The sequence below is a fragment of the Perognathus longimembris genome, chromosome 13, assembly GCF_023159225.1.
Source record: "Perognathus longimembris pacificus isolate PPM17 chromosome 13, ASM2315922v1, whole genome shotgun sequence".
In the NCBI taxonomy this organism is placed as follows: domain Eukaryota; kingdom Metazoa; phylum Chordata; class Mammalia; order Rodentia; family Heteromyidae; genus Perognathus; species Perognathus longimembris.
In genome coordinates this window covers 63,129,287-63,155,307 of record NC_063173.1, presented here as the reverse complement: position 1 = coordinate 63,155,307, position 26,021 = coordinate 63,129,287, and the positions used below count along the sequence as shown (strand labels likewise).

The window sequence follows — 26,021 nt, the reverse complement described above, 5'->3', positions numbered from 1 at the left end:
TGGTGTTTCTGACCATGGCACCACCCATTCTAGGGCTCTCTCTGCCTGGAACTTCATGGGGTCAGGGGTCACCTCTCTCTCCTGGAGACTGTGGTGTGAAATCTAGGGGAACCCAGGAACTCAAGCGGGACCTGCCTTCATAGTCCCCCAACCCACGGCTGCCTGCCTGTCTGGCCCTTCCTACCATGCTTGGTGGTTTCTACTTGAGGCCAGACAATGCTCTGAAGTCTCCAGAGCTGTCAGACAGTTCTTGAATGCCTCTCCATTCCCTGGGGGATGGAAGGGATGGTCTCTGAGCCCATGTGTCATGGAGACCCTGAGCCATTTTACTTCAGCATCCACACCAAGGACAAGTGTAAATGTCAAGCATAGCTTTGCCAGAGTGATCTGGCATTGCAAATCCAGGATAGATGTCCAGGAGAGGGAAGGGAAGGGCCAGAGGAAGCAATCAGATCAGTAGATCCTCAAATATTCTTTCTGTGGCTCACACAGCGAGGCTCGTCCTGGGGGACAGCTCCAAGCCAACACTCTGCCGAACTGGACCAACTGGCTTTTGGGAAGAGCTAGGAGCCTGGCCACCTGCAACACCTCAGCTCTGTGACCACCCTGCTGACGGCTCCCTCCTCTCCCGCTGTCCTCTGGCATGCTGGGTCACTAAGGCTTCCCTGCTGCACCTTCTTCTTTACCTAGGCTCCACAGACCAGGTCTGGCCACTCCCTGGCCAGACCTCCCACTCTGATGGACACCGCCGCCGCAGGGAGCTCAGACAAGAGGCTGTCTCACTGCCTCCTTAAAGCGCTGAGATGGAAACTGATGGCGGCAAATCTCAGATTAATAGGCTCGTAGTCCCAGGATTAGCAGGAGGATGGCAGGTGGCAGAATCTCTTCCCCTAAGGACTCCCTCCCTCAGTGTGCCAGAGGCCCCCCCACAGGCTTGAGGATGCCCTCTCCCCACTGTGGTAAGCTCCTTTACCCTCTGGCTGAGGTCTTTTCTCAAGGGCAAGGCCCCAGGCACAATTAGCTCAAGGCACCCTTTAGAGAACTCAGGAAGGAGTCAGAGTTCCTCCTTCCCTCCTCACCCCCAGTGCTCACATCCACCAATCTCCCCAGGAGCCACAGGAGTAGCATGGGGATGCTGCCCCCAAGTGGGAAGAGCTAAGATCTGCAAGACTCCTGCCTGCAACAGGGACAGAGAGGTGACGGGGACACTGGGAGAGCCCAGGACCTCCTCTGGGGCTGAACAATTAGAATTTCTTCCCGCAGGAGAGGAGCTGACTCCAGAGCTCTCAGCTTATGGCTGAAGGGCTGGATGGTTGGCTACCTACTGCGGGCTGCACCCAGGGTAGCACTAGCTCCATCCAGGGGAGGAGTGTTCCCTTTGCTGTGTTCTCTGGGGTAGAACCCAAATCCAGCAGAGCTATGGATGGTGGCTACTTCAGATAAATTGGTGAAGCCACTTAAGTTAAGGTCTTGCCTACCTCCCGCGTCCCAGCCAAGCTGCACTGCTCTGCCCTGCCTTGATCCTGCTCCTGAGCCCTACAGACTTACCTTGCTGCCCCCGGGCTCTTGTTGCTCATTGAAACATGTTGTTCACCCAACCCCAGCTATGAACTATAGGAGCACAGTGGGGAGTATCATCCTCAGGTGTACCACAAACTCAATAACACCCACTGGGCGGTAGAAGAAAGAAACAGGAGTAGCATTCCTCAGGGCTGTGGGAAGCCATGAGTCTCAGGTATGTTAGCAGCTGCTGGGGCAGCAAACAGGTGTGAGAGCGTTGTGTGACATCTTCCCAGGGGACTGCTGAAGAGCCTATGGGCTTGGACTACCCTTCCCCAGAGGATGTGGCCAGCACACCTCAGGCCCTCAACATAATGAGTCACCCTCTTCTCAACATCTCAGGGAGGCACATTTGTGCTCAGCTAGGAAGTTTCTACTTATGACCAGGCTGGGCTCCTGCACAAACGTGGCCACTCTACTCTCACTGAAGTTGCTAGGTTAGGCTCCTCACTCTCTACCAGACAAGGGTTCCAGCTGGCAGAGATGTGGCACTAACTGCCCCGTGGCCATTCCAGTTTCTGGGAGCAAGCCTCCTTTCCCAAGGTACCATCCCTGCCCCAGGTACAGAGGCTGCTGGAGGAAGACCCTCCCAGATAGGCTCCCTCTCCTGATGTCTTTCCTGTAACTCTTCAGAACACGGGGATCTGGAAGAGCACGGAGCAGCCACCTGCTTCTCCCACTCACACGTGCTTCTGGCTCAGCAGCTGGCTCCAGACCTCTACCACAAAGCCATCAAAATGTTGGTTCTGCAAGGAATAGGAGCAGATGAGGAGAATCAGGCATCCAGGAGAGATGAGAAGACAGACATGGAGCTGCTGCCTCTGCCGACCTGGCCAGCTCATAGTCCATTCTGAGGCAAGACTCACCCTGCAACGCACACCCGTTTGCCTCTCTGAAGGAAAAGGCACAGGAGATTGTCCCGTAGTTTGTCCCGGAGTTTGGAACAGAAGGGCTGGGGCACTCATGTATTCTGCCCACCCATTTCCCTCCACCCCTGCAGCCAGGTACACTGGTGCTAGCAGATACGGGCTTCCAAGCAGAACAGTAGGGTCTGGCCATCAGGAACTCCCTGATCCAGGAGACAGGAGGCCTCCCACCCCAGAGGACTACTGTGGTCAAGAGGCAGTGCATGGTAGCCCTTCCAAGACTACCCTCCTGGAAGACAGGGGCTGTAATAGAAATGCCAAAGCAGAAAGCCAGGCAAGAGAAACCAAGTACAGGCCCTGTGGGGTCCCTAGCCAGAGGGCATGGTGGGAAGGTAGGAGAGCTGGAGTGACAGGTCATTACCTGCCAAATGGGCCTGGTGGTCTGTGCTGAGGTCACCTGAGCTTGAAGACCCCGAGATGCCCGCAGGTCTCACCTTTGCCACCTGGACCATCGTCTTGCTGAGCTCTTCTATCTCATCCTCACTGTCCAAGACATTCCGGAAATCATCGTATGTCCAGTCCTCAAACAGAAGCCGAGGCACTGGGAGACAGAGGACGTACACAAGAGCATTATTCCCCTCTGCTGTTGCCCTTTTGCCCCAGATTAGACACTGGTGATGGATGGAAAGGTCCTCCAGATGGCCAAGGTCTAGTGCGGACACCCCATACCCACACAATGGCAAGGGAGGGACACACCGGGGATGGAGCAGTAAGACATGATGACTGTCTCTCCCCTCCCACCCCAGGTCACTTGGGTCCTGGTTGCTTGTTGGTGTGTCCATAGCCACCACCAACCTTGGTTTGACCTGAGAGTTCCCAGTCCCCTACCACAGGTCCCCACCCATACCTTGCCTGCCTCTTCAGTCCCAACCAAGGCCCACAGTTCTGGTGCAGCCTCTTCTGTCTTCCCCTCAGCCTGGGCAGCACAGGTTGATTCTGCTGCCCCCAAGCTTCTGCTGCCCACTGGGGGCACATGCCCGCCCCCCAGCTGTGAGCTACAGGGTAAATGTCAATCCTGAGCATAACTCTGAGCATGGTTCAGGACTCATAAGTGCTCATTGAGCAGGTGAAGAAAGAAATGGGAGAAAATTATGCAGTTACTGAGGGGGGAAGGTACTGGTCTCGATGGGTCACAGTCCAGGTGGGTGGAAAAGGCTAGTACCTGGGTTGGACCGTGAGCCATGAATGCCCAGCTGCAGGATGCCTGAGCTCAGAGCAGTCAGGGGAGAGGCCTCCACTAGAGCAAGGCAGCTACAAGTAGCAGGAGTTGGTTTGAGGGCTCCAGGGGTCCTGTCTACCCAAAAGGAGGTTGTGCCATCTATGCAGTGTAGCTGAGGCCACTTCCTGGCCACACCTAGGACTGCTGGACTCACCTATACGCAGGCCCTTAGCATGCTTCCTGATGGCTCTCATCCACCCTGTAGGACATGGAGGGGGCCGTCAGCACAGGGCACATGCTTGCTTAGAAGATTCAGAACATTGCAGAAGAAAAACACAGCAGCCATGGAACGGGTGAGAGGAACGCCAAGGAGAGAGGCCACATAAGAAACGACCTCTACCCTAGCCAGGGGCAACTCTACCCTACCAAGTCCTAGCCCATCTGACTATCTGCAGTCCCTTCCTCCTGCCCCCAGCACCTTCCTCCTGTACAGGTGGCTAAACCCCAAGAACCTTGGAAATACCAGAGCTGCTCCTCCAAGCCAAGGAAGGGCCAGACGACCTACCAGACATCTTATTATGCCCTTGAGTTCTCACAGTACCAGAACCCATCAGATGCTCCATCATCTCTTTGTGGTTCTCACAGTATCAGAATACACTAGATACTCCATCATCTCCTCAAGTTCTCACAGTACCAGAACCCACCAGGTGCTCCATCATCTCTTTGTGGTTCTCACAGTTACAGAACCCATCAGACACTCCTCCATCATCTCCTCAAGTTCTCACAGTATCAGAACCCACCAGACACTCCATCATCTCTTTGTGGTTCTCACAGTTACAGAACCCATCAGACACTCCTCCATCATCTCCTCAAGTTCTCCCAGTACCAGAACCCACCAGACACTCCTCCAACATCACCCCAAGTTCTCCCAGTACCAGAACCCACCAGGTGCTCCATCATCTCTTTGTGGTTCTCACAGTTCCAGAACCCATCAGACACTCCTCCATCATCTCAAGTTCTCACAGTACCAGAACCCACCAGACACTCCTCCATCATCTCCCCAAGTTCTCCCAGTACCAGAACCCACCAGGTGCTCCATCATCTCCTCACAGTTCCAGAACCCATCAGACACTCCTCCATCATCTCCTCAAGTTCTCACAGTACCAGAACCCACCAGACACTCCTCCAACATCTCCCCAAGTTCTCCCAGTACCAGAACCCACCAGACACTCCTCCATCATCTCCCCAAGTTCTCCCAGTACCAGAACCCACCAGGTGCTCCATCATCTCCTCACAGTTCCAGAACCCATCAGACACTCCGTCACCTCCCCACGTTCTCAGAGTACCAGAACACACCAGACACTCCATCATCTCCTCAAGTTCTCACAGTACCAGAACCCACCAGATGCTCCATCATCTCCTCAAGTTCTCACAGTACCAGAACCCACCAGATGCTCCATCATCTCCTCAAGTTCTCACAGTACCAGAACCCACCAGATGCTCCATCATCTCCTCAAGTTCTCACAGTACCAGAACCCACCAGACACTCCATCATCCCGTCGCAGTTCTCGCAGTATCTCATAACTCCAAAGTCAGCTAACCCTTCTGTTGCTAATTATGTCATAGCCCAAGCACAGCTCAGCCACAGAAACTCAGGCCCAGGCTGACGGAATGTGCCCTCAGTGGAGTGTTGTTCCAAGCCTCACCTTCCTCCCTGGACATCAGTAGAGACAGCTAAGAGAGGGACAGCAAGTCCATGGTCTGTGCCCTTCACCGCATAAAGACTGTGCAAGTCATCCCAGGACTTGCCCTAGACACACTCACATGCAGCCTTGGTGTGCAAGGGAAAGCCCATTCCATAGCCCACCTGACTGAGTCTGAAATGACAGGAAGGCGAGAAGTTCCTAGAATTCTACTCTATCATCTCCAGCATGGATTAGCCTTACAGAGGGTTCCACGGTGGTGGGCATGAGGGTCCACCTCTGCCTGGATGCTAGGCCCTGCTCACCTTCTCGCCCTGCACAGCCTGCGATGGGCTTTTACTCTAGGCTCAGCTACGTAGGATGAGGGAGCAGGCTAAATGTTCATCAAACTCAGATGCACACACCCAAACACATATCCTGACCTTTACAACAGTCACCTGACACATACCCAGAGTCACGCATTCTGTCACACACATGCACTTTCATACCAACACAGACACATGCACACACACGCGCGTGCGTGCACACACACGCACACACACACACACTCTTCTCGGCCCTCAGGAACAGCAAAGGTAAGGAAAAAGTAGAGAACCTTGGTCCACATCGTGGAGGCCTGTGATCTCAAACATCTCACGGCCACGTCTCTTCAACTGCAGCCAGACTGGTGAGATCTGTGTAAACTTGTTCCCAAAGACCTTGGCGACATCATAGCCATGGCTGTTCCACTGGCAGAGGAAGGAGACAACAGAGAACAGTCAAATTCACAGCTTCTTCTCCACCATGTTCTTAGTCTGGGTGCACTGAATATGCCCAGGGCCAGGTGGTATAGACAGTGCTTAGCTTGACACCAGCTAGGAAGCCCTCCTGTCCTCGGGCGTTTCTGGGACTGCTGCTCACAGCCTAGGATTGTGGCTGGTGTCTCCTATACTAATGGTGACACTCTCCACCCTGAATGGACACATGTGCTCCTCCAAGATGGCAATTGGGGCCAGCAAGCCAGTGTCCATCTCTAGACTCAGGGGGGACAGACAGTGTTACCTGCAGCCATGAGGAACAAGCCCTTAGAAATCTCTGGTGTTGGGGCTGGGAATGTGCCTAGTGGTAGAGTGCTTGACTCGTATACATGAAGCCCTGGGTTCGATTCCCCAGCACCACATATACAGAAAATGGCCAGAGGTGGCGCTGTGGCTCAAGTGGCAGAGTGCTAGCCTTGAGCAAAAAGAAGCCAGGGACAGTGCTCAGGCCCTGAGTCCACGCCCCAGGACTGGCAACAAAAAACAAAACAAATTAAGAAATCCCTGGTGTCCTTTACTCTGCCAGCTCCCGCTGCAGCCTCTCAGAAGCAACAGGCAAGGGAGTCAGAGCAGAGGCTAGGAGGCAGCTAGCTGATCTCGGGGCGCTGGGGGAGCCTCAGCGTCTAAGCCTCTCCCTCCACACCACAGGGCCCCAATTTACTGGAGTAATGTAGCCTAGAACATCTCCAGCAAAATTTCTCTCCCGGGCTCTCGCTGAGCAGTAGCTGCGGTGCTCAAGAACCACATCCTCTGCCTTGAGATCTGTCACCACCAGACCTCGATCTTGGACAGGTTTATCTGAAAACTGAGTCTGCAACAAAAGGAGAGAAAGTGTCAGTTATCTGCCCTCCATGTGGAATACAGCATTCCAAGCAGCAGTAAGCCTACTCCACTCAGCCAGGGAGGGGTCATTTCTGGATTGATACAACACAGCTGACCTGAACACTACGAAGGCAGCAGGCAGCGAGGGAGGCGTATGGGTGACTCAGCTCTAGCTTTCAGTGAGCAGAGAGCCGCAGTTGTTGGGGGCTGGTCCTACCCTTGCTCTGGGCTGGAGAGCAGGAAGAGAATTATGGTGGCTTCCATTTTCCCACATGTGAAAATGGACAGCCAGTTGTATCTCAAGCCTAGGCGCCCCAGGACCACACATGTCTAGACCACATAAAGAACATGCTACCCCACTAACATTCTCCTGTGCCCTATGAACAGACCTTTCTTACTCCAAGTCCTCCGTCTGTCTCTTGACTTGACTGTCCTGCCAATATTCTGGGGCTGGGCTTAGCCTCCCTTGATCTGGTCTACTCCCTGGCCTCACCCTGAATGGCACCACGAGGGACAGAGATGCCCACTGTTCTGGTTCTCTGTTTCAAGGTGGAGAGCATCTGTTAGACCCAACTGGGTCTTGGGAATGGTCCTTGACGGCAACCTGGGAAGCAGCATAGAGACCTCTGGGACCGAGAGGCAGGTTGAGTTATAATCCCTGGGTCCATCCCAGAAGAACAGCATAAAGGCTGTGACACAACAGCCAGGAGCTTCGAACATGAGGGAATGCCATGACTGTGGAACAGGGGTACAGGCAGAAAAGCAGGTGAAGGAAAGTAGGAATTGCCACAGAAGATGTGTCCTGAGTTGGGAAACAAAGTGTGACAAAGAGCAAGCCCACCACCCTGACTCCACCCAGCTGCCCATCCCTCACCGGTTTGTTGGCAGCTACATGAAGAGAAAAGTCTCTTGAGGGACTCCCTCACACAGTGGTCGACCTGGGGAGAGGACTGTGATGGGTTAGCCCCTGGCTCCACTGTGGCCACTTCAAGTTCCTTACCTTCTCTAGCAGTGTCTTTGAGGCAGCTTTTTTGGCATCTGACTTTGACAGGGTGGTGTGAACAAAACCACAGGCTAGAGCCAACCAGAGGACATGAAGCAGTGCCCACATGGCAGGCATGTCACGGTGAGGGCCAACTTCTGTGTCCAGGAGGCTGCAGAGAGCAGAGAACACAGACACATGACCAGCAGGGACATGTGGGTGGAGCCGGACAGCCCCTCTCCTAATGGGAACATTTCTAATGGGGCCTGGGGCGTCACGGGACTGGGCTGGACCTTGGTTCTCAGGGATACAGCCCTGTTCTGGAGTCAAGTCCTCAGCACCTCTGGGCTCCTCTGCCTGAACCACCGGTAACTGTGGACTCCTGGGCAGGAGCTTTGTCACCACTGGCCACAGAGTACTCCCCTACTGCTGAAGGCTTCGCAGCTAGCCCTTTAGGAAAACACTGGCTCCCTGTACCCTCTCAAACTCCCAAACTATGGATACACCTATTCATATAATCTTTTCAACTGTATCAACATCTAGATAATATAAAAGAAAATTTCACTAGTGAAGTTAACACATAGAAGCATGAAACTCTCAAAGCTAGGTACCATGGTATCTGCCTGCTGTCTCAGCTACTGGAGAAGCTAAGGCAGAAGGACCACTTGAATCCAAGAGTTTAGATAGCCTGGCTAACAGTGAGATCCTGACTCAAAAAAAGAAAGAATGGGGCTGGGAATATGGCCTAGTGGCAAGAGTGCTTGCCTCGTATACATGAAGCCCTGGGTTCGATTCCCCAGCACCACATATATAGAAAATGGCCAGAAGTGGCACTGTGGCTCAAGTGGCAGAGTGCTAGCCTTGAGCGGGACGAAGCCAGGGACAGTGCTCAGGCCTTGAGTCCAAGCCCAGAACTAGCAAAAAAAAAAAAAAAAAGAAAGAAAGAACTGAAAACTTTCATTTGGGATGAAAACAGCAAACTTAAAGACAAATATGAAGCCAGGAAAAATATTTGAGTTCTACCTATAATTGATCTATGATACATGAAGAAATTTTTACAAAGTAAAAAGACACTGTACTAAAACTGTCCTCACTCTGAAAATAAATGACATAAAGAGGTATATACTATAACAATACTTCAGTGTCTCAGAAATGAGCAGCTCGACTTCACCAGTGATCACAGAAACAAATGAGAACACGCTACGTGAGGATCTGGAAAATCCTAGAACTGAGTGGGAATTCAAGCTGTGACAACCTGGCTATAAATATTATACTGTCTGCTTCCTTCCTTTCACAAGTTCCTACGCATGTAGACCAGCTCAGGGCCCCAGCACCCCAGATACTGCCACAAAGAGGGGCACTGAGGAGCTTGCAGCTACATTGCTTAACACAAACACAACAGAAAACTCCATTTATATGGCAGAATATATTAGTGGGTTGTTTTTTTTTAAACTTTCTCTAGCTAGGCTAGTCTCAAATTTGAGATCTTCCTGCCTCTGGAATGCTGCGATTACAAGGGTGTACCATCACACCTGACCTGTCTGTCCATCTTGTATGGACATATATAAGCCCTTATGTATATATGTGTAGACAGGGACTTGCTATGTAGCACAGGCTGGCCTTAAAATTGATATCTTGTTGCCTCTGCTTCCTGAGCAACTGGAGTTACCAGTATGAACCACCATGCCTGGCTAGGCAGTCTTGTGTTTATTTTATTTTTTTATGGTATTTCTATGTAGCCAGGGCTGGCCTCAAAGTCATAATCCTCCTTCCTTAGCCCCTCGGCCTCTGGGTTACTATCTTGAGCCACCATGCCTGGCCTGGCCCACATGGGGATTGACAATCCCGATTTGTCTACCAATGCCCACATAAAAAAGTATACAAGGACCCTAAAATGTAAATGCACTAGCTATCAACAACTACTGGTCATTTTGTTTCTTCTATTTGTATTTTCTACATTGGATTGTGTGTGTGCACCAGCCCTGGGGTTTTTGAACTCAGGGCCTGAACGCTGTCTCTGAGGTTTTTTTGCTCAAGACTAGTACTTTACCTACTTTACCACTTGAGCCATAGCTCCACTTTTTTTTTTTTTTTTGAGTAATTTATTGGAGGTAAGAGTTTCATGGAGTTGTGTGCTGGTGGCCCATGCCTGTAATCCTAGCTGAGATCTGAAGATAGTGGTTCAAAACCAGCCTGGGCAGAAAAAGTCTGTGAGATTCTTATTTCCAATTAACTACCAGAAAACTGGAGGTGGTGCTGTAGCTCAAAATGGTAGAGCACTAGCCTTGAGCAAAAGAGCTCAGGACAGCACCCAGGCCTGAGTTCAAGCCCCAAGACTGACCAAAAAAAAAAGTCTCATAGGCTTTCCTGCTCAGGCTGGCTTCAAAGAGCAATCCTCAAATCTCAACCTGCAGCGTAGCCAGGATTATAAGGTGAGCCACTGGCTCCCAGCTTCTGCACTGGATTTTATTAGCTATGTTATTCACTTTTAGGGCAGGGGAAATTCTGTACCACCAGTACTTCAGGTGGCTTCACAACAAAGTGTGAAGAAGCACAGTCACCTAGTCTCACATCCCCATAGAGCATGGGCTCCAGGCCAGCTGAGGGGGCCACACAACCAGGGCAGACGCTGGCAGGTTCTGAGGCTGACTCAGCCCACTGCCCCTGGGTCCAGAGGCACCTCAGAGGACACCAGAATCTAGGCTGAAGAAGTTCCAGAAAACCCAGCCAGGCAGGGTACACTGGAGCCAGGTCACCCCGGAAGCTGACATTCTCCTCCCATGACCTCTGGACCAGGTGCCGGCAGAGGCAGAGGCTGCCCGGCTCCACCATTGCCGCCAGGGTGATGCCCGCTGCGGGTGCACATGACCGGGCTGTGGCAGCATGTTTCCTGGCTGCGGCTACCCAGGGAGCTCTCCAGCCTGGGGGCAGCAAGACCACAGAGGCACCTGGCCTTGCTCTGGGCTAAGAGAGCTTCAAGGTACATAGGGCATTGCTGGATGCTCGAGGCTTTGAGAAATGGCAGTGACGACTCTTAAGAGCCAGTGATGTCCGGAGGGGACGATCTAGGTTCCCGCCACCCTGCAACCCTGGTCTCCCATCCTGCCAGATTTCCCCCTCAGTGACAGAAGGAAAATCAAGGGCTAACAGCCTTCTGCCACCTCCCCTCAGTCCACCACAGTAAACCGTAAGACTTGGGCTGGATGGGGTTTTGGCCATGATCGGGATTGGGGTAGGATGCCCAGGATTCCCCAGAGCTTACCTGGCCAGGCTGGCTGCAGCTGCCCTGGCTCCCTAGGAGTCCAACCTCTACCATGACCATAAACTACTTTTCTTTCTTGGGCCATAACAGAAAGGGATGAAAAAACAGAGGGCTGAAACCCCAGAGGAGCAGTCCAGGACTGACCTGAGGGTGTGACCCGGTGCCCAGCCCCCACTGTGGCCTGGGGTCTCTACCTGCAGTTCTGCAGATGTACAACTGGGCCAGTCCAAAGGAGGAGGCTATACCTGAGTATGGCACCTTCCTCTCCCCTGACCTGTGATTCCCCACCTCTAGAAAAGGGTGGAAGAATAGGGGTGGGGGCTATGTGGAAAACATGGAGGGGCACAGTTAAAAACAAAACAAAGCTGGGCACCAGTAGCTCACGCCTGTAATCCTAGCTACTCAGGAAGCTGAGCTCTGAGAATCAAGGTTCAAAGGCAGCCCAGGCAGAAAAGTCTGTGAGACTCTTATCTCTAATAAACTACCCAGAAAAAGCCATGAGTGGCACTGTGGCTCAAAGTGATAGTGCTAGCCTTGAGATCAAAGAGGCTCAGGGACAGAGTCCAAGCTCTGAGTTCAAGCTCCAGGACGGGGTGGCGGGGGTAATCCAGAGACCAAGGACAATGCTAGGGTTAGTGCTATCCTTGGTTGCTGAGCAGTGCAGACTATATGGTGGGGTGGGGGGAGGAGGCAGTGTGATTTGAGGGGTAGCTGTGTTTCCATACTGCAAGGCTTCTTATTCCCACCGGTCACAGCTCTGATTCCCATGATAACAAATTCTCCATCATGCTCTTTACTTAGCATCCAGGGGGCTCAGTGTTCTTGCATCAAACTGTATTTCTTTCTGGTTGTTGGTGGCTCATGCCTGTAATCCTACCTACTCAGGAGGCTGAGATCTGATGATCGCAGTTTGAAGCCAGTCGGACAGGAAAGTCTGTGAGTCTCTGATCACCTGTTAACCACCAAATAAGCTCGAAGTAGAGCTGTGACTCAAGTGGTAGAGTGACAGCCTTGAGCAAAAAAAACCCTAGGGGAGCATATGAGGACCTGAGTTTAAGATCCCCCTCAGTGCAGTATGGTAACACTGGACAAACAGAATCTTTTATATATGGGTTTTTTTTTTTTCTTTTTTGGCTGTGGGGCTTGAACTCAGGGCCTGGGTACTGTCCCACTAAAGGCTAGCACTCTACCACTTTGAGCCACAGCACCACTTCCAGTGTTCTGGTGGTTAATTTGAGATAAGAGTCTCATGGCCTTTTTTGCCTGGGCTGGCTTCAAACCTTGATCTCAGATCTCAGCCTCCTGAGTAGCTAGGGTTATAGGCTTGAGCCACTGGCACCTAGCCCAGAACCTGTTTTATACCAAGCTAACGACAGAGAACATGCTGTTCCTGCTACTCTGTACACTGAAGGACTGTCTCAGTAGGATTGAAGGAGTCAGCAGGAGCTTTCAAATGACTTTCATGCAGACTCAGCAAGAAATGCACTACTGTACATGCGTACACACTGATCACATGTGTGTACAATAAAAGGGGTGAGACCCACCTCAAACAACTTCAGAGTTGTCTTATAAGAACTAGTTTCAGCCTCTCAGCACCAATCTCCCTTCAGGACTACACTGTGTGGAATGCTGACTGTTCCTGACTGGGTCATGAGGCTACTAGGTAGGTTACTCAGCTGCTTTTAAAACAATTATTATTTCCATTATGCTGGTCCTGGGGCTTGAACTCAGGGCCTACTGTTATCCCTGAGCTGCTTCTACTCAAGGTTAGCACTCTACCACTTAAGGTACAGATTCACTTGTGTCTTTTGGAGATAAGAGTCTCATAGACTTTCCTACCTGGGCTGACTTCACACCATGATCCTCAAATCTCAGCCTCCTGATTAGCTAGGATTATAGGTGTGAGTCACCAGCAACCAGCTAGCTTTTTGTTTTCTCAATATGAAGGGACTGAACCCAGGCCCCTGCACGTGCTACACAAACACTCTACTATGGAGCCACACCTCCATTCACAGCTTTTTTTTTTTTTTTTTAACAGGAATGATGATGCTCTTACACCAAGTACAGGGGTTATCCTATGATTTCACCTCTGAGCACAAATTTTGGAGCTGTGTTCTTATGTGAGGAGTGTGAATGCTTGGAAATAAAGTTGCTGTAAGAGTCAGGACAAGCTGGGCACTGATGTCTCACACCTATAGTCCTAGCTAGTCAGGAGACTGAGATCCGAAGACTGTGGTTTGGAAGCAGTGCTGGAAGACAAATCTGAGATTCCTATCTCGAATTAACTAGCAAAAAAGCTGGAAGTTGAGGTGTGGTTCAAGTGGTAGAGTACTAGTGGGAGAGAAATAGCCAGAAGTCCCAGGCCCTGAGTTCAAGGCCCAGTACTTACATACAGATACATATACATAGTCATGCACATAAACACATGAGTCAGGAAGATCACAAACCTGGATGAAATTTATTCACAAGTCAGGAAGTTCACAAACCTGGGTGAAATTTATTGACCATATGCTTTGTGCCAGGCTTGGTGTTACTACACAGCCAAGGACTCATTACACCAGAGACGAGGAGACCCTGGGGGCAGCCTGCCCAGAGCTGGAGAGCCACAACCACAGGACACTAATATTCCCACACAAGGGTATGGCTCAAGATCCAGTTTGGTCATTGACCTCTCTGGGCTTCCGCTTAGAAACCTGTGAAGCAAGGAGCCAGGGAGATACCCTCCTTGGAATTCATACCTCCCTGCCTGCCTCCCACAAGTCTGGGCTCTGCTGACACCACTCAGCCAACCGACCGTGCTGGCTCTCTACTCCTAGTAACGGCCTCGGACCCGGTAAATTGTTTGCACACTCATTCTTTCCGTTCGGGTTATCTGCGCACTCACCTCTTTCATTCACACTCACCCCTTCCCCTCCGGTTGTGTAAATTCACCCCTGCTACGGGCTCCCACGCAGCCGAGCATCTCTGCCTCCACGACTGTCTCCTAGACTCTTGCACTCGCTGCCCCCACCACGCTAGATCCCAGGCATGCTTGCAGACACACGGCTGAGCACACCCATGCTTCGCGTGCACGGCCCCACTCCTCCTCCGGCGCCCCCGCGGCCACCCGCCCCGCGTGCACGGCCCCACTCCTCCTCCGGCGCCCCCGCGGCCCCTCCGGGTCCCCTCCGTCCCCGCGGCCACCCGCCCCGCGTGCACGGCCCCACTCCTCCTCCGGCGCCCCCGCGGCCCCCCGCGCACCCCCCGCGGCCCCTCCGGGTCCCCTCCGGCCCGCCCACCCTTTCAGTCTCGGAGGGAGCCTGGCCGCCCGGCGCGCCCGCTTCACTGAGGAGAAGCCGAGGCTGTACGAGGAGGAAGCGAAGGAGGAGGAGAAACCTCGGCGGCCGTGGGGCTCACCTTCATGTCAGGAAGCCGGCGAACCCCTCGCGCACGGCCGGAAGACGCTCACACACGCCGGAAGTCCCGCCCCCAGGCCGGCTCACCCCGCCACGCCAGCTTTTCTGGACACCGCGCACAGCACGCCGGGATGAGGGCGGGGCCAGGTAGCCCGTTTTGACGGGGCGGGGCCTCGCGGGCGGGGCGGGGCCTCGCGGGCGGGGCGGGGCCTCCGGGGGCGGGGCCGCGGATAGTGCCGGGGTGCCCGGCGGCCGGCGCTCGAGGCGCGTCTCCTCCCCGCTCCGGAGCTGCCGCGCGGCCGCGCGCCGGGTGTGAGCGGCCGACTGCCGCGGAACCACGAGCGCCCTGCGTGGCGTCCCTGCGTGGCGTCCCTGCGTGTCCTCGGCGTTGGGGCCGGGGGCCGAGTACCCGCGCGCCGTGCTGGGCGGTGCTCCAGGGCCTCCGCGGTCCCCGGCGCGCGCGGTTCTGCGGCTGCTCCGGTCGGGCGGGACCCTGCCCTTCGTGCACCCCCCTTTCCTGCAACTCCTTCCTCACGGGCGCCCCGCTTTTGTGCATCCCTTCACCGTCCAGGAACCTGCGGTGTCCCCTGGGTCATCTCCAGTGGAGACGCCCGTGTGTCGGGCCACGAAGCCCTGTGTCCGGATGAGGCAGCAAACATCCTTGGCGGTGCTCTTCCTGTTCGCTCCTCGGTCTTGCAGAACTCAGGAGCAAGAATCCCTCGTTGCCAGCCGGACCCTTCATCTGAGTCCCCAGCAAGAGCAGCTTGGCCAGCATTTCCAATCACCACCCGACTGGCCCCCACCCCCAGCCTTTGTTCCCTGCAGTTTCCTGCAGAAAAAAAACACACAGCCTGTCCCCACCCTGCTGTGCCCGCCACCCAGCCAGCTTCTGGGATGTGCTGTCTGGCCGTTTCCCCATTTATGCTGCTGCGACAGCTGCAACGGTCCTCCGCTCTGAATGAAGGTTTGGTCTCATCCTAGTCACGTTTCCTTCTTTCTCTTCCCCATATTTTCTGCCATCTGTCCTTTTACAAGGGCTGGGACTAGGTGTGTGTGTGTGCAAAGGCACATCGTGCACCAGTTACCTGCTTTCCTCTCATCCAGTTCCGCAGGCCACTCTGAGCCGATGACCCAGAATGTGACCTCCTAAATCAGGTAGAGCTCTGAACAGGGGCCCAATAAGGAACTCTGAGAGAAAGGTCTGTTAGTCAAGAAAGGCCTTTATCCTCCCCAGGATTCTAGTAGGGTCCGAGGTCTGCAAAATCCAGGAAGGGTTCGCCGTGGCTGGGTGCTGTGCCAGTCTCTAAGAGCAGACCGGAGGGAACCCTTTGCAGAGCCAAGCTGTGTTTAGTTGTAGGCACACAGGAGTCAGTCCCCCAGCTGCACAGATGGCACCAAGGTGCTTTGGGTCTCTGGAGTGAAAAATGACTTTGAAAAAAAAGTCATCTTTTGGGGCTGGGAATGTGGCTTAGTGGTTAGAGGGCTTGCCTGGCATGCATGAAGCCCTGGGTTCAATTCCTCAGTAGAGTGCTAGCCTCAAGCAAAAGAAGCTCAGGGACAGTGTCCAGGCCCTGAGTTCAAGCCCCAGGACTGGCCAAAAGAAAAATAATAAATTGAAAATCCTCTTTTATAGTCAGGTGCTGGTGGCTCACACCTGTAATCCTAGCTGCTCGGGAGACTCAGATATGAAGATTCCAGTTCAAAGCCAGCCTAGCCATGAAAGTCCATGAGACTCTTATCTCTATTTAACTACCAAAAAGCAGAAAGTAGAGCTGTGGCTCTACTACATGGTAGAGTAGTAGCCTTGAGCAAAACAGCTGAGGATCAGGGTGTAGGCCCCGAGTTCAAGCCCTAGGACCGGCATATACATACAAAAAAATAATAATCATTTGTGGTGCTGGGAATCAAACCCAAGGCCTCCCTAATGCTGAGCTATATTCCCATCACCAAAGGGACTTTTTGAAATGGTCATCATCTTTAGCCATTGGGAGATGTAAAAAGAGGACTAGAAAGGTCTAGGAGAATTAGGATAAAGCATTAGCATTCCTATACTAAGGGAAACCTGAACGTATTTTATGTATAAAGTTTCTGGAATATACTTGAGTGCCTGTGGTTCTCATCTGTAATCCTAGCTACTCAAGAAGTTGAGATCTAAGGATCACAGTTTAAAGCCAGCCCAGGCAGACAAACCCCAGACACCCTTATTTTCAATTATCTAGCCGAATTCCAGAGTTGGAAGTGTGGCTCAAGCGATAAGAGTGCCAACCATGAACAGAGTCACCAGACAGTGAGAGGCCCTGAGTTCAAGCTTCCATGCTGGCAAGAAAAGTTTCTGGAATATGTAAGCTGACTTGGTACCTACTACATTTGAATTTATTTGCCTTCTTGAGATTTCTGAGATTTTGTTGTCAATGTACTAAAAAAAATGAATATTTCATTTATAAATTCAATTTGAAATGTTGAAAACGCTTAATTAACTGGATTTGTAGATGGTCCCAAATATCATGCAGAGGCTCTAATAGTGGCTATAGCTGAGTGGTGATGATACATGTGGGTCATCCTGTAGTGCAGAAACTGAGTCACAGCCATGCCAACACCTGCCTGGCCAGGTGTTGGGGGGTTGTTGTTTTCACAGACATCCTGGGGCCTAGCCAGGAGATGGGCTGTCTACCCAGCTCCAAGGCCTAGAGGTGAGACAAGCCATCCTTTGAGTTGTAGATGCTTAGCTCAATGGATAGAGCTGGGAGGGCCTTGCTTTGGGGAATATATAGATACTTTGTGTTGGTTAGCCCCCAAGTTTGAACTTTCAAGATGTGGCTTCTCTATTTTCTCATGACTGTTTTTTTTTTTTTTTGTTGTTGTTGTTTTTCAAGCAGAGAAGAGTTTATGGGGGGGGGGGGGAGAGCAAACTGCCGGCCAGCACAAGATGGAGGCGCAGGGAGACAGAGGGGAAGGAAGAAGAGAAAAAGAGAGAAAGAACTCATGACTGTTTTTTTTTTTTTTTTTTTTTTGGCCAGTCCTGGGGCTTGGACTCAGGGCCTGAGCACTGTCCCTGGCTTCTTCCTGCTCAAGGCTAGCACTCTGCCACTTGAGCCACAGCGCCACTTCTGGCCATTTTCTGTATATGTGGTGCTGGGGAATCGAACCCAGGTCCTCATGTATACGAGGCAAGCACTCTTGCCACTAGGCCATATCCCCAGCCCATGACTGGTTTTATATATGATTTAAGGTATATTTTTACCGCACAACAATCCTAGCTATATAAGGGGCACAGGTAGGAAGATTGCAGGAAAAAAGCACAACCATAGCTGAAAAATAAGAGCTGTGGCTAAACGGGTAGAAAGAGGGCTTGCCTAGCGAATTTGGGTTCAAACAAGCCTGTGTGGTGGGGCGTACCTGTAAGCCTGGAACTGGCATTCAACAAACAGAATCCTAATTATTTAAATTGGATGTAACTGAGTATACTCGCCTTTGCCCAGCCCTCAACTCAGTTTCCTAGCTCTCCCTGCCAGGCCCATGTAGGGTGTTCTTTCTGGCTGAAGCCCAAGCCCTGCCAGTTGAGCCTGGACCTGACCCCATGAAGGCTGTCCTGCTTGCTCCTGCCTTAGTGCAGTTGGCACTGGAGAAGACATAGAGCAGAGGCCGGCACTGAGGACCAAGGGGCCTGCAGAGACAAGCCTTTCTGCTCTGCCCTGGGACTAGCCCTGGTGTATCTGACCAGATAGGGTCTTCAGCTGAGGCTACTTTTTGGGGACAGCCTGGGGGGGGGGGGACTCTCTGAGGTGTATATGGGAGCCCAGTGCATGGCCCACACCTTGACTACCCAGGACCTCCTGGTTGTTGGAGATGACTGGTGGCTGTAGAGGCTCAGGTTGTTACGGGGTAAGAAATGTTACGGGGTTCAAGGGAGGGGATTCCCCGTCCCCCCAAGAGTCCACCACTCAGAGACAGTCTCAAGCAAAAAGATGGATTTATTGGGGAAGCAAAAAGCGAACTGACCAGCCAGGGCTGCAGCACAGACTTGGGAGCTGAACTGTGACAGTGAAAAGCAGGGTGACCAGCCAGGGACACAGTGCAGACTCGGGAGCTGACACGGTGACCTGGAGCAGGCCTCAAATGGGGATTTATAAAGGTAAAAGGGTAGCACAGATGTAGGGGGTTGACGCAGTGGGTAGAGCAAGCAACAAACAAGCAAGCCATTCAGAAGCAGAATTTTGGGGTCAGGATGACCTAATAATCAAGATAGAGTCAGCTCTGTTCCCCCCAACATTTCCTACCCTGTTCCCCTAATCAAGATGGAGTCAGCTGTACTCCCCACAACAAGGTGAGACTTTCATCTGGCCAGTGGCCCTGGATGAAGCAAGGGTAGAGGCCCAGCCTTGCTGGTGGCCCTGGGCCAGTCCTTGTTTGCCAAGTCAGCACAGTCCAGGTCCTTCCCGACAGTGTAGTCCTGTGACTCCTTCCTGTTCTATCCAGAACCTTGGCCTGCGTGACCCCTGGAGGGCAGGTTCACTGTTGTTGACTATATCCTGTCATTCCTGGGTCTGGAGATGTCCCATTGTAGGGGCTGGAAGTCGGGGGTGCGGTGGGGGGAGGGGGAAACGACACACTAGCATTCCCTGTTGCAAAGCCCTCCCCACTGTGGACAGCGATATCAATTCTGGGTGCTGGGATAAGCAAATCCAGGCAAGAAAGAAGGAGGAAGCAGGCTTAGTCACATGCAACAGAAGCTTCCGGATGGAGCTCCAGGGCCAACACAGCAGATTGTGTCTGTATTCCACATGTGGGCCTTGCTGGCCTTGGCAAGGGTGATATGATAGCTGGGTGTAGGTGTTTGGTCAGCAGCTGGGCAGGAGTCTGCATGTCACGTGATCTCATGCTTTGTGAATTTGTGATTTGCAAAGGGCTATGAGCCTCAAAGCCTCTATCAGGGGTTTCCCTGCTTGTCCATTACCCAGAAACAATCCAAAATACCTGAAGACAAAGGGCAGAGGTCTGGGTGTGGTGTTGATAAGGCCAACGCGACAACATTGCTCGGTGGTGTAGCATACTGTGCGCAAAAGATTGCACTTGTGGAAACAAGGGTCTCTGCAGATGCCATCAAGTTAGGGGTCTTGGGTTAGCACGAACCCTAAATCCAGTGACTTGAGTCCACATAGGAGGAAGGAAAAGCCGAGTTTGGTGACTCCAGCTGTAATCCTAGCTGCTCAGGAGACTGACGTTTAAGGATCCAGGTCCTGAGACGCTCATCTCCAGGTAACCAGTAAAAAGCTGGAAGTGGAGGTGTGGCTTAAGTCATAGTGTCAGTCTTGAGTGAAAAAGAGTTGGAGGCCCTGAGTTCAAGCCCTATTCCAGCCACAGGCGCTCGCGCGCGTGCACACACATACACTCGCGCGCACACACGCACAGAGGCAAGGGAGAAAGAGATTTGAGACACAGAAGTAAGTGGGGACAGAAAAGGGGTCACAGCTCGATGTCCAGGACCACCGGCACCTGGAGACTCCATCTCAGAAGAACCTCACCCAGCTGACCTTGGTTTTAGATTTCTGGCCTCTAAAATTGTGAAGAAATAAGTTCTTGTGTTTTCTTTTTTCTTTTTGTGAGTCTTGGGGCATGCACTCAAAGCCACAGCTCCACTTCCGGTTTCCTGGTGGTTAATTGGAGATAAGAGTCCCACAAACGTTCCTGCCCTGGTTGGCTGCAAACTCCCATCCTCAGACCTCAGCCTCCGGAGTAGCTGGGATTATAGGTGTGAGCCACCGGCTCCCAGCAAGCAGCTGCCCTAGGCATCAGGTTCACTTATCAGAGCAGTCCCAGGAAAACTATTTAGTGGTTTTGAAAGGACCACCTGGTTTTTTTCCGTGTGTTTTCTTCCTAAAGCTGTTTTTCTCTGTCCATCAGTTCATGTTGATTGGGCCTATAGGGGAAAGAGTCAGGACTTAATTCCCAAGGGATCGATGCTGGTTGGAGATGAACCATTTGCTATAAAATCAAGCCAAGGCAGCCAGCCCACTGGCAGGCCTGATGGGGTGAATAGGAATATTTCTTGACATATATTTGAGTTGTTCATGGGTTCCTGCTGTGAGGGCAAAGGGAGCCTCAGTGACAGCTTTGTGGGGGAAGAGATGATTTTTTTTTCCAGTCCTGGGGCTTGAACTCAGGGCCTGAGCACTGTCCCTGGCTTCTTTTTGCTCACGGCTAGCACTCTACCACTTGAGCCACAGCGCCACTTCTGGCTTTTTCTACATATGTGGTGCTGAGGAATTGTACCCAGGGCTTCATGTATACGAGGCGAGCACTTTACCACTAGGCCATATTCCCAGCCCCAAGGAGATGAGTTTTATGGTGACCTTTCCACCTCCTCCCATGGCTGGTGTCATCAGCTGCATTGCTCCTGTGTCTTGGGTCATTGATAGAAGGGGAAAATGGCCATTACCTGAGAGTTGGAGGTGGTGTTAAGGTTTATGGGAAAGTAGACCCTATATTCCTTGCTACTTGAGAGGCATAGATGGAATCATGGTTCAAGGCCAGCCTTGGGAGGCTGGGGAGCTCATGAGACTTTATCTCAAAGGTGATGGTGGTTTCCTGTCATCCCAAGCTACGGGGAAGCACAATGGCTGGCTATCGTGGTACACTTCTGTCATCCCAGTAACACAGAGAAACACAAATAGGATCATAGTCCAGGCTGACTCAGACATAAAGCAAGATCCTATCTTGAAAATAACTAACCCTAAGGGGGCTAGTGTGCCAGTGCTGGTGGCTCACACCTGTAATCCCAGATACTCAAGAGGCTGAGATCTGAGGATTGCAGTTTGAAGCCAGCCCAGGCAGGAAAGTCTGAGAGAGACTCTTATTTCTTAAGTAACCAGCAAAAAGCTGGAAGTAGAGCTGTGGCTCAAGTGGTAGAGTGCTAGCCTTGAGAAAAAATGCTAAGGGACAGTTTCCAGGCCCTGAGTTCAAGCTTTGGTACTGGCACAGAAAAAGCAAGGAGGGGGGACTGGCAGAATGGCTCGAGTAGCAGAATGACTAAGTAAGTATGAGGCTCCAGGTTCAAATCCCAGTACCGTTAAAAAAAAAGAAAAAGAAGTGATTAGGACAGACACATCCAGAAGACAACCATGTGAGGGAGGACACAGGGAGAAAATGCCATTTAGAAGTCGGGAAGAGGGGCTGGGAATATGGCCTAGTGGCAAGAGTGCTTTGCTCGTATCCATGAAGCCCTGGGTTCGATTCCTCGGCACCACATATATAAGAATAACGGCCAGAAGTGGCGCTATGGCTCAAGTGGCAGAGTGATAACCTTGAGCAAAAAGAAGCCAGGGACAGTGCTCAGGCCCTGAGTCCAAACCCCAGGACTGGCAAAAAAATAAAAATAAAAAAATAAAAAAGAAGTCAGGAAGAGGCCTCAGCTGAAACCATCTGGGTAACACTTTGAACTCAGACTTCTAACCTGCAGGACAGGGAGGGAGGGAGTGGCTGCTAAGTGTGGCTGCGTATGTGTGTCATGGTGGCCTGCAGTAATCCATACATCCTCCCTCCATGTTCTGTTGTTAGCCTAGTGATACAGACGGGAAATACGGTTTCTTATTCTGGGTGGTCAAGTGCCCACTGAAGTTGCTGAAGGAGTGGGGATTCAGTGAGAGGGAACAGCTTCAGTAAGAGGAAACAGCCAGCAATCTCTGCCCAAGGCTCCAGGGTATGTGCTACTTCCTGCTAAGCAGGTGAATTGACGGGGATGATGCAATGACCGAAGTTCTCAGGAATTAAGCCATTGTAGAGGCCTCTCTAGAGAGTTCTTGCATGATCCTGATGGGACTTTTCCAGGTGTACTGCTGTAAGCACCAGGCTAGAAGGTCAGCGTTCCTGGCATTCTCTGCATATTTACTATGGCACTGGCCAATCATTGTTCCTGTTCCTCCATTATTTCTATATCCTTCCATTCTTACCTTCCTCCCCACCCCCCATGAGTGTGTATGTGTGGGAGGCGGGATCTGGATATGTAGCCCAGCTTGGCCTTGAAATTGAGGTTCTTGTGCCTCAAGCTTGAACTCAGGGCCTGGGCACTGTCCCTTAGCTTTTTTGCTCAAGGCTATAGCTACAGCCCCACTTCCAGACTTTCCTGATGGGGCTGACCTCAAACCAGATCCTCAGATCTCAGTCTCCTGTGTAGGATTACAGTGCATAATTTAGTAGCTAAATTCTGGTGATGACAGACTCAGGCCCAACTGGCATTTATCCTGGGGACCCTTATCCCCCAAGCCAGCCCTCTAAGCAGTTAACTGATGGTAGCTGGGGTTCCAGGAATCAATGAGGTCCAACCCAACGTTCGGCAAACCCTGACCTGGGATGGATGTCTCTTTCCCTAGTTTTGCTAAATCATCAGGAAGGAGGACTTGGAGAATGTAATAGGGAGGTCAGATCTGGCCAGTGCCATCATTAATTGTGGAGGGGTGTCAGATTGACTCAAGGTCAGATTGGAGCAGAAGCCAACTCCATCTACACTAAGATCTCCCCCACCCTATCCAGGGAAGCTCCCCTTTGCTGTGATAAGATTGTGTAAACTGCTTGACCACCTGAGTTGTGGAACATCCAAGGAACGTTTAAGGTTAAACCTGTGCATCATGTGAGCCCCGCCAAATCCATGCGCTAATTCTAACTAGAATGATAGTTTGGTTCAAACAGATACTGTGAGACAGACTGTAACCCCATTGGCCACCTGCGTGTGACCTGGCATGCTCTGTGAGTGAACCCCATTGGCCACCTGTGTGTGGCAGGCTTGACCATGTGGTGTTTACCTTTATAACCCAACCCTGAGTGTGGCCTGGGGCTCATGGTCCCGAGTCTGGGCTGCGGCCCTGGCCGGTCAGTATACTTTTTACTTCCCCAATAAATCCATCTTTTTATTTGAGACTGTCTCTGAGTGGTAGACTCTTGGAGGGATGGGGGATTTCCCCCACCCTCGGACCCCGTTACATTGTGGGCCCCTCCCTTGGGGGGGGTCCCCATTACAGAGAATAGGCTATGATGCTATTTCCAGGTCTAATATCTTCTCTGGGGTACTGGGTTTTGGTCCCAACTTGCCTCTTGAAATCAGGTGAGAAGACAATGGCTCAAATCAAGTGTAGCTGACCAGCCCTAGAATTTCCTTCCTTCCCCCTCCCTTTCTTTTTGGTGGTTTTGGTGTTCTTTTTTAAATTTATTTATTTTTTTTGTTGGCTATGTGGCTTGAACTCAGGGCCTGGGCTCTGTCCCTTAGTCTTTGTGCTCTACCACTTGAGCCACAGTGCCACTTCTGGTTATTGGGTCATTAATTGGAGATAAGTCTCTTGGGGACTTTTCTGCCCAGGCTGGCTTTGAACTGTGATTCTCAGATCTCAGCCTCCCAAGTAGCTAGGATTGCAAGTGTGAGCCACTGGTGCCCAGCTGGTTCTGGTGTTCTTATACTTGAACTCTGGACTTTGTGCTGGCCACATAGTAAAGTACCACCTGAGCCATGCCCTGGCCTTGAGTTTTCTTGAACAGCTGGAGCAAAAGGGCTACCTCTAGGGTCCCTTGAACAGGCCCCACCTGATTTCCTTTTGTAACTTACACAGTTCCAAGGCTTCCCAGGGAGGGGTGTCCTTAGGGACGACCTGGCAGGTTCCAGCTTTGAAGCTAGTGAATTCCCCTCTCTGAATTCACAATTCTAGAATTTCTGACATCTTAACTGTGTTTTGACACCAGAGGCAATAAGAGGGAGGAGCACTCAGATTGCTGGTGAATGGCTCGCAAAGGGCTGCTCTCTTGGTCCACTGTCTGAATTCACCAACAAATACTGTAGAGTTCTGTCAGTAAGCTCAACTTCCTGAGGCCCATGAGGCCTATCTATGTCTTTCCCCGCAGAGTGTGTGATTTAGGGACTTGGCATCCAGGTCTCAAGGGTTAGGGGAAGAGGAGGAGGCCGCCGGGAGTGAGGATGGAACTCTCTAGTTGCCCCATTTACCCCACGCTGGCTCTCTCTGGCCTCATGCTTGCCCCGCCAGTGCACAGGATTGCTGGAGGACATCTGGGAGTCTGTGTATTCATTGTGGCGGTTTTGCAACTGATGTGTGGCACGCAGTGAAACAGCCGTTTCCAAGCACTGCTATTGAAAATGGCCTCTTCCTTGCTGAACAGTAACTGTGGTCAGGGAAGGTAGTGGGCTCCAGCTCCGGCTGGGAGGGGGAGGGAGGGGTCACCGGGCTTGTGGAGCAGTTGATGGCAGGATATATGTGTGGAGGTGTCTTTCTGGTGGCCATTTGTTGGGCTCTATAGGATGTCATGGCACACTTGGGTGACAGGGTGACGGTAGAATCTCAGGAGGGTATCTTCCAGGATATGGTATGAGAGGCAACTTAAAAGATTCTTTGACGGGGCCTGTGGATTAACTGAAAGTTGGACATATAGCTCCCCACACCCTGCATCTGTACCTTTGATCTGCCCTGCTGAAGTCACTTTTGGCTCCAAGAAAAGCAGGACTCACCAATGAACATCCTGTGGCAAAAGGAATTGAACCCAGGGCTTTCTGCATGCTATGAACTCAGCTGCCTTTGAGGATTGTGCCTCAGGGGTCCTGGGGTGCCAGGTCCGGACGCAGGATGGCACTGCCCTTTCTTTCCTCTGGCTAGACTCTCCCAAGGCCTAACCTCTCCGCAGGACTGTGGACGTGATCCAGTGCGGGGCAGAGGTCTGGTTGGTGGGTCTGGGCCGGTTCTAAGGGATGGGATGACTGGGGCGGGGGTGGGGGGTGGGGGGGTGGGGTTGGAAGCCCTGGGCAGGGCCATCTGGCCAGGCCTCCAGCCCGGGCAGCGCTGGCCGGGCCTGGGGTCCCGCTGAGGGCCCTCCGCGGTGATCTTGGGGCTCCCCCTGACCGGAGGTCTCGGCAGCAGAGGCTGGAGGCAAGAGCTTGCCAGGGCGCTGGCGAGGCGCTTCCAGATCGGCCTCTAGACAGCGATCGCCCGGGCACAGTGGGCAGAGACTCCAGGCCGACTTCTCCACTGGCCAGGGGAGACGGGCCCTGGGGTCGGGCTGCGAGTTCTGAGCCCGGCCCCGGGGGCCTGGCGGGGGGTCGCGGGCGGCCCGGTCCCAGCAGGTGTCCCCACGTCCTCGCCCCGGCCCGGCCCGCCCCCCTCGGGGTGGGCGAGGCCGGCCCTTCCGGGTCCCGGGCGCTGGCCGGGGCGCGGCGCGGCGGTAACCGGGGGCGCCCCGCCCCGCCCGCTCCCGTGTGCGGTCTTCCCCCTCGGACTCGGGACGCGAACCCGCGGGGCCGCCTCCAGAACCGCGGGCCTCGGCGCGTGCGCGCGCACGCCGCCTCACGCCGCCCCCCCCGCCCCCGAGCGCGAGGTGTGGCGTGCGCGTGCGCGCCGGCGCGTGCGTCCTGCGTGCGCGCGCGCACCT

General features: G+C 52.7%; 1 protein-coding gene across 1 annotated transcript in view; it reads right to left on the bottom strand.

Moving 5' to 3' along the window:
• Chid1 (chitinase domain containing 1) overlaps positions 1–14,738 on the bottom strand; it is a 29,753-nt gene extending 15,015 nt beyond the window's left edge. The window contains exons 1-7 of the mRNA XM_048359996.1: positions 14,608–14,738; positions 7,968–8,121; positions 6,807–6,956; positions 5,944–6,076; positions 3,860–3,904; positions 2,921–3,027; positions 2,245–2,306 (exon numbers count right to left, since the gene is read on the bottom strand). Of these exons, the coding sequence (XP_048215953.1) occupies positions 2,245–2,306; positions 2,921–3,027; positions 3,860–3,904; positions 5,944–6,076; positions 6,807–6,956; positions 7,968–8,087 (617 nt within the window). The 5' untranslated portion in view covers positions 8,088–8,121; positions 14,608–14,738. The remainder of the gene's footprint in view (positions 1–2,244; positions 2,307–2,920; positions 3,028–3,859; positions 3,905–5,943; positions 6,077–6,806; positions 6,957–7,967; positions 8,122–14,607) is intronic.
• Positions 14,739–26,021: the final 11,283 nt, after the last annotated feature.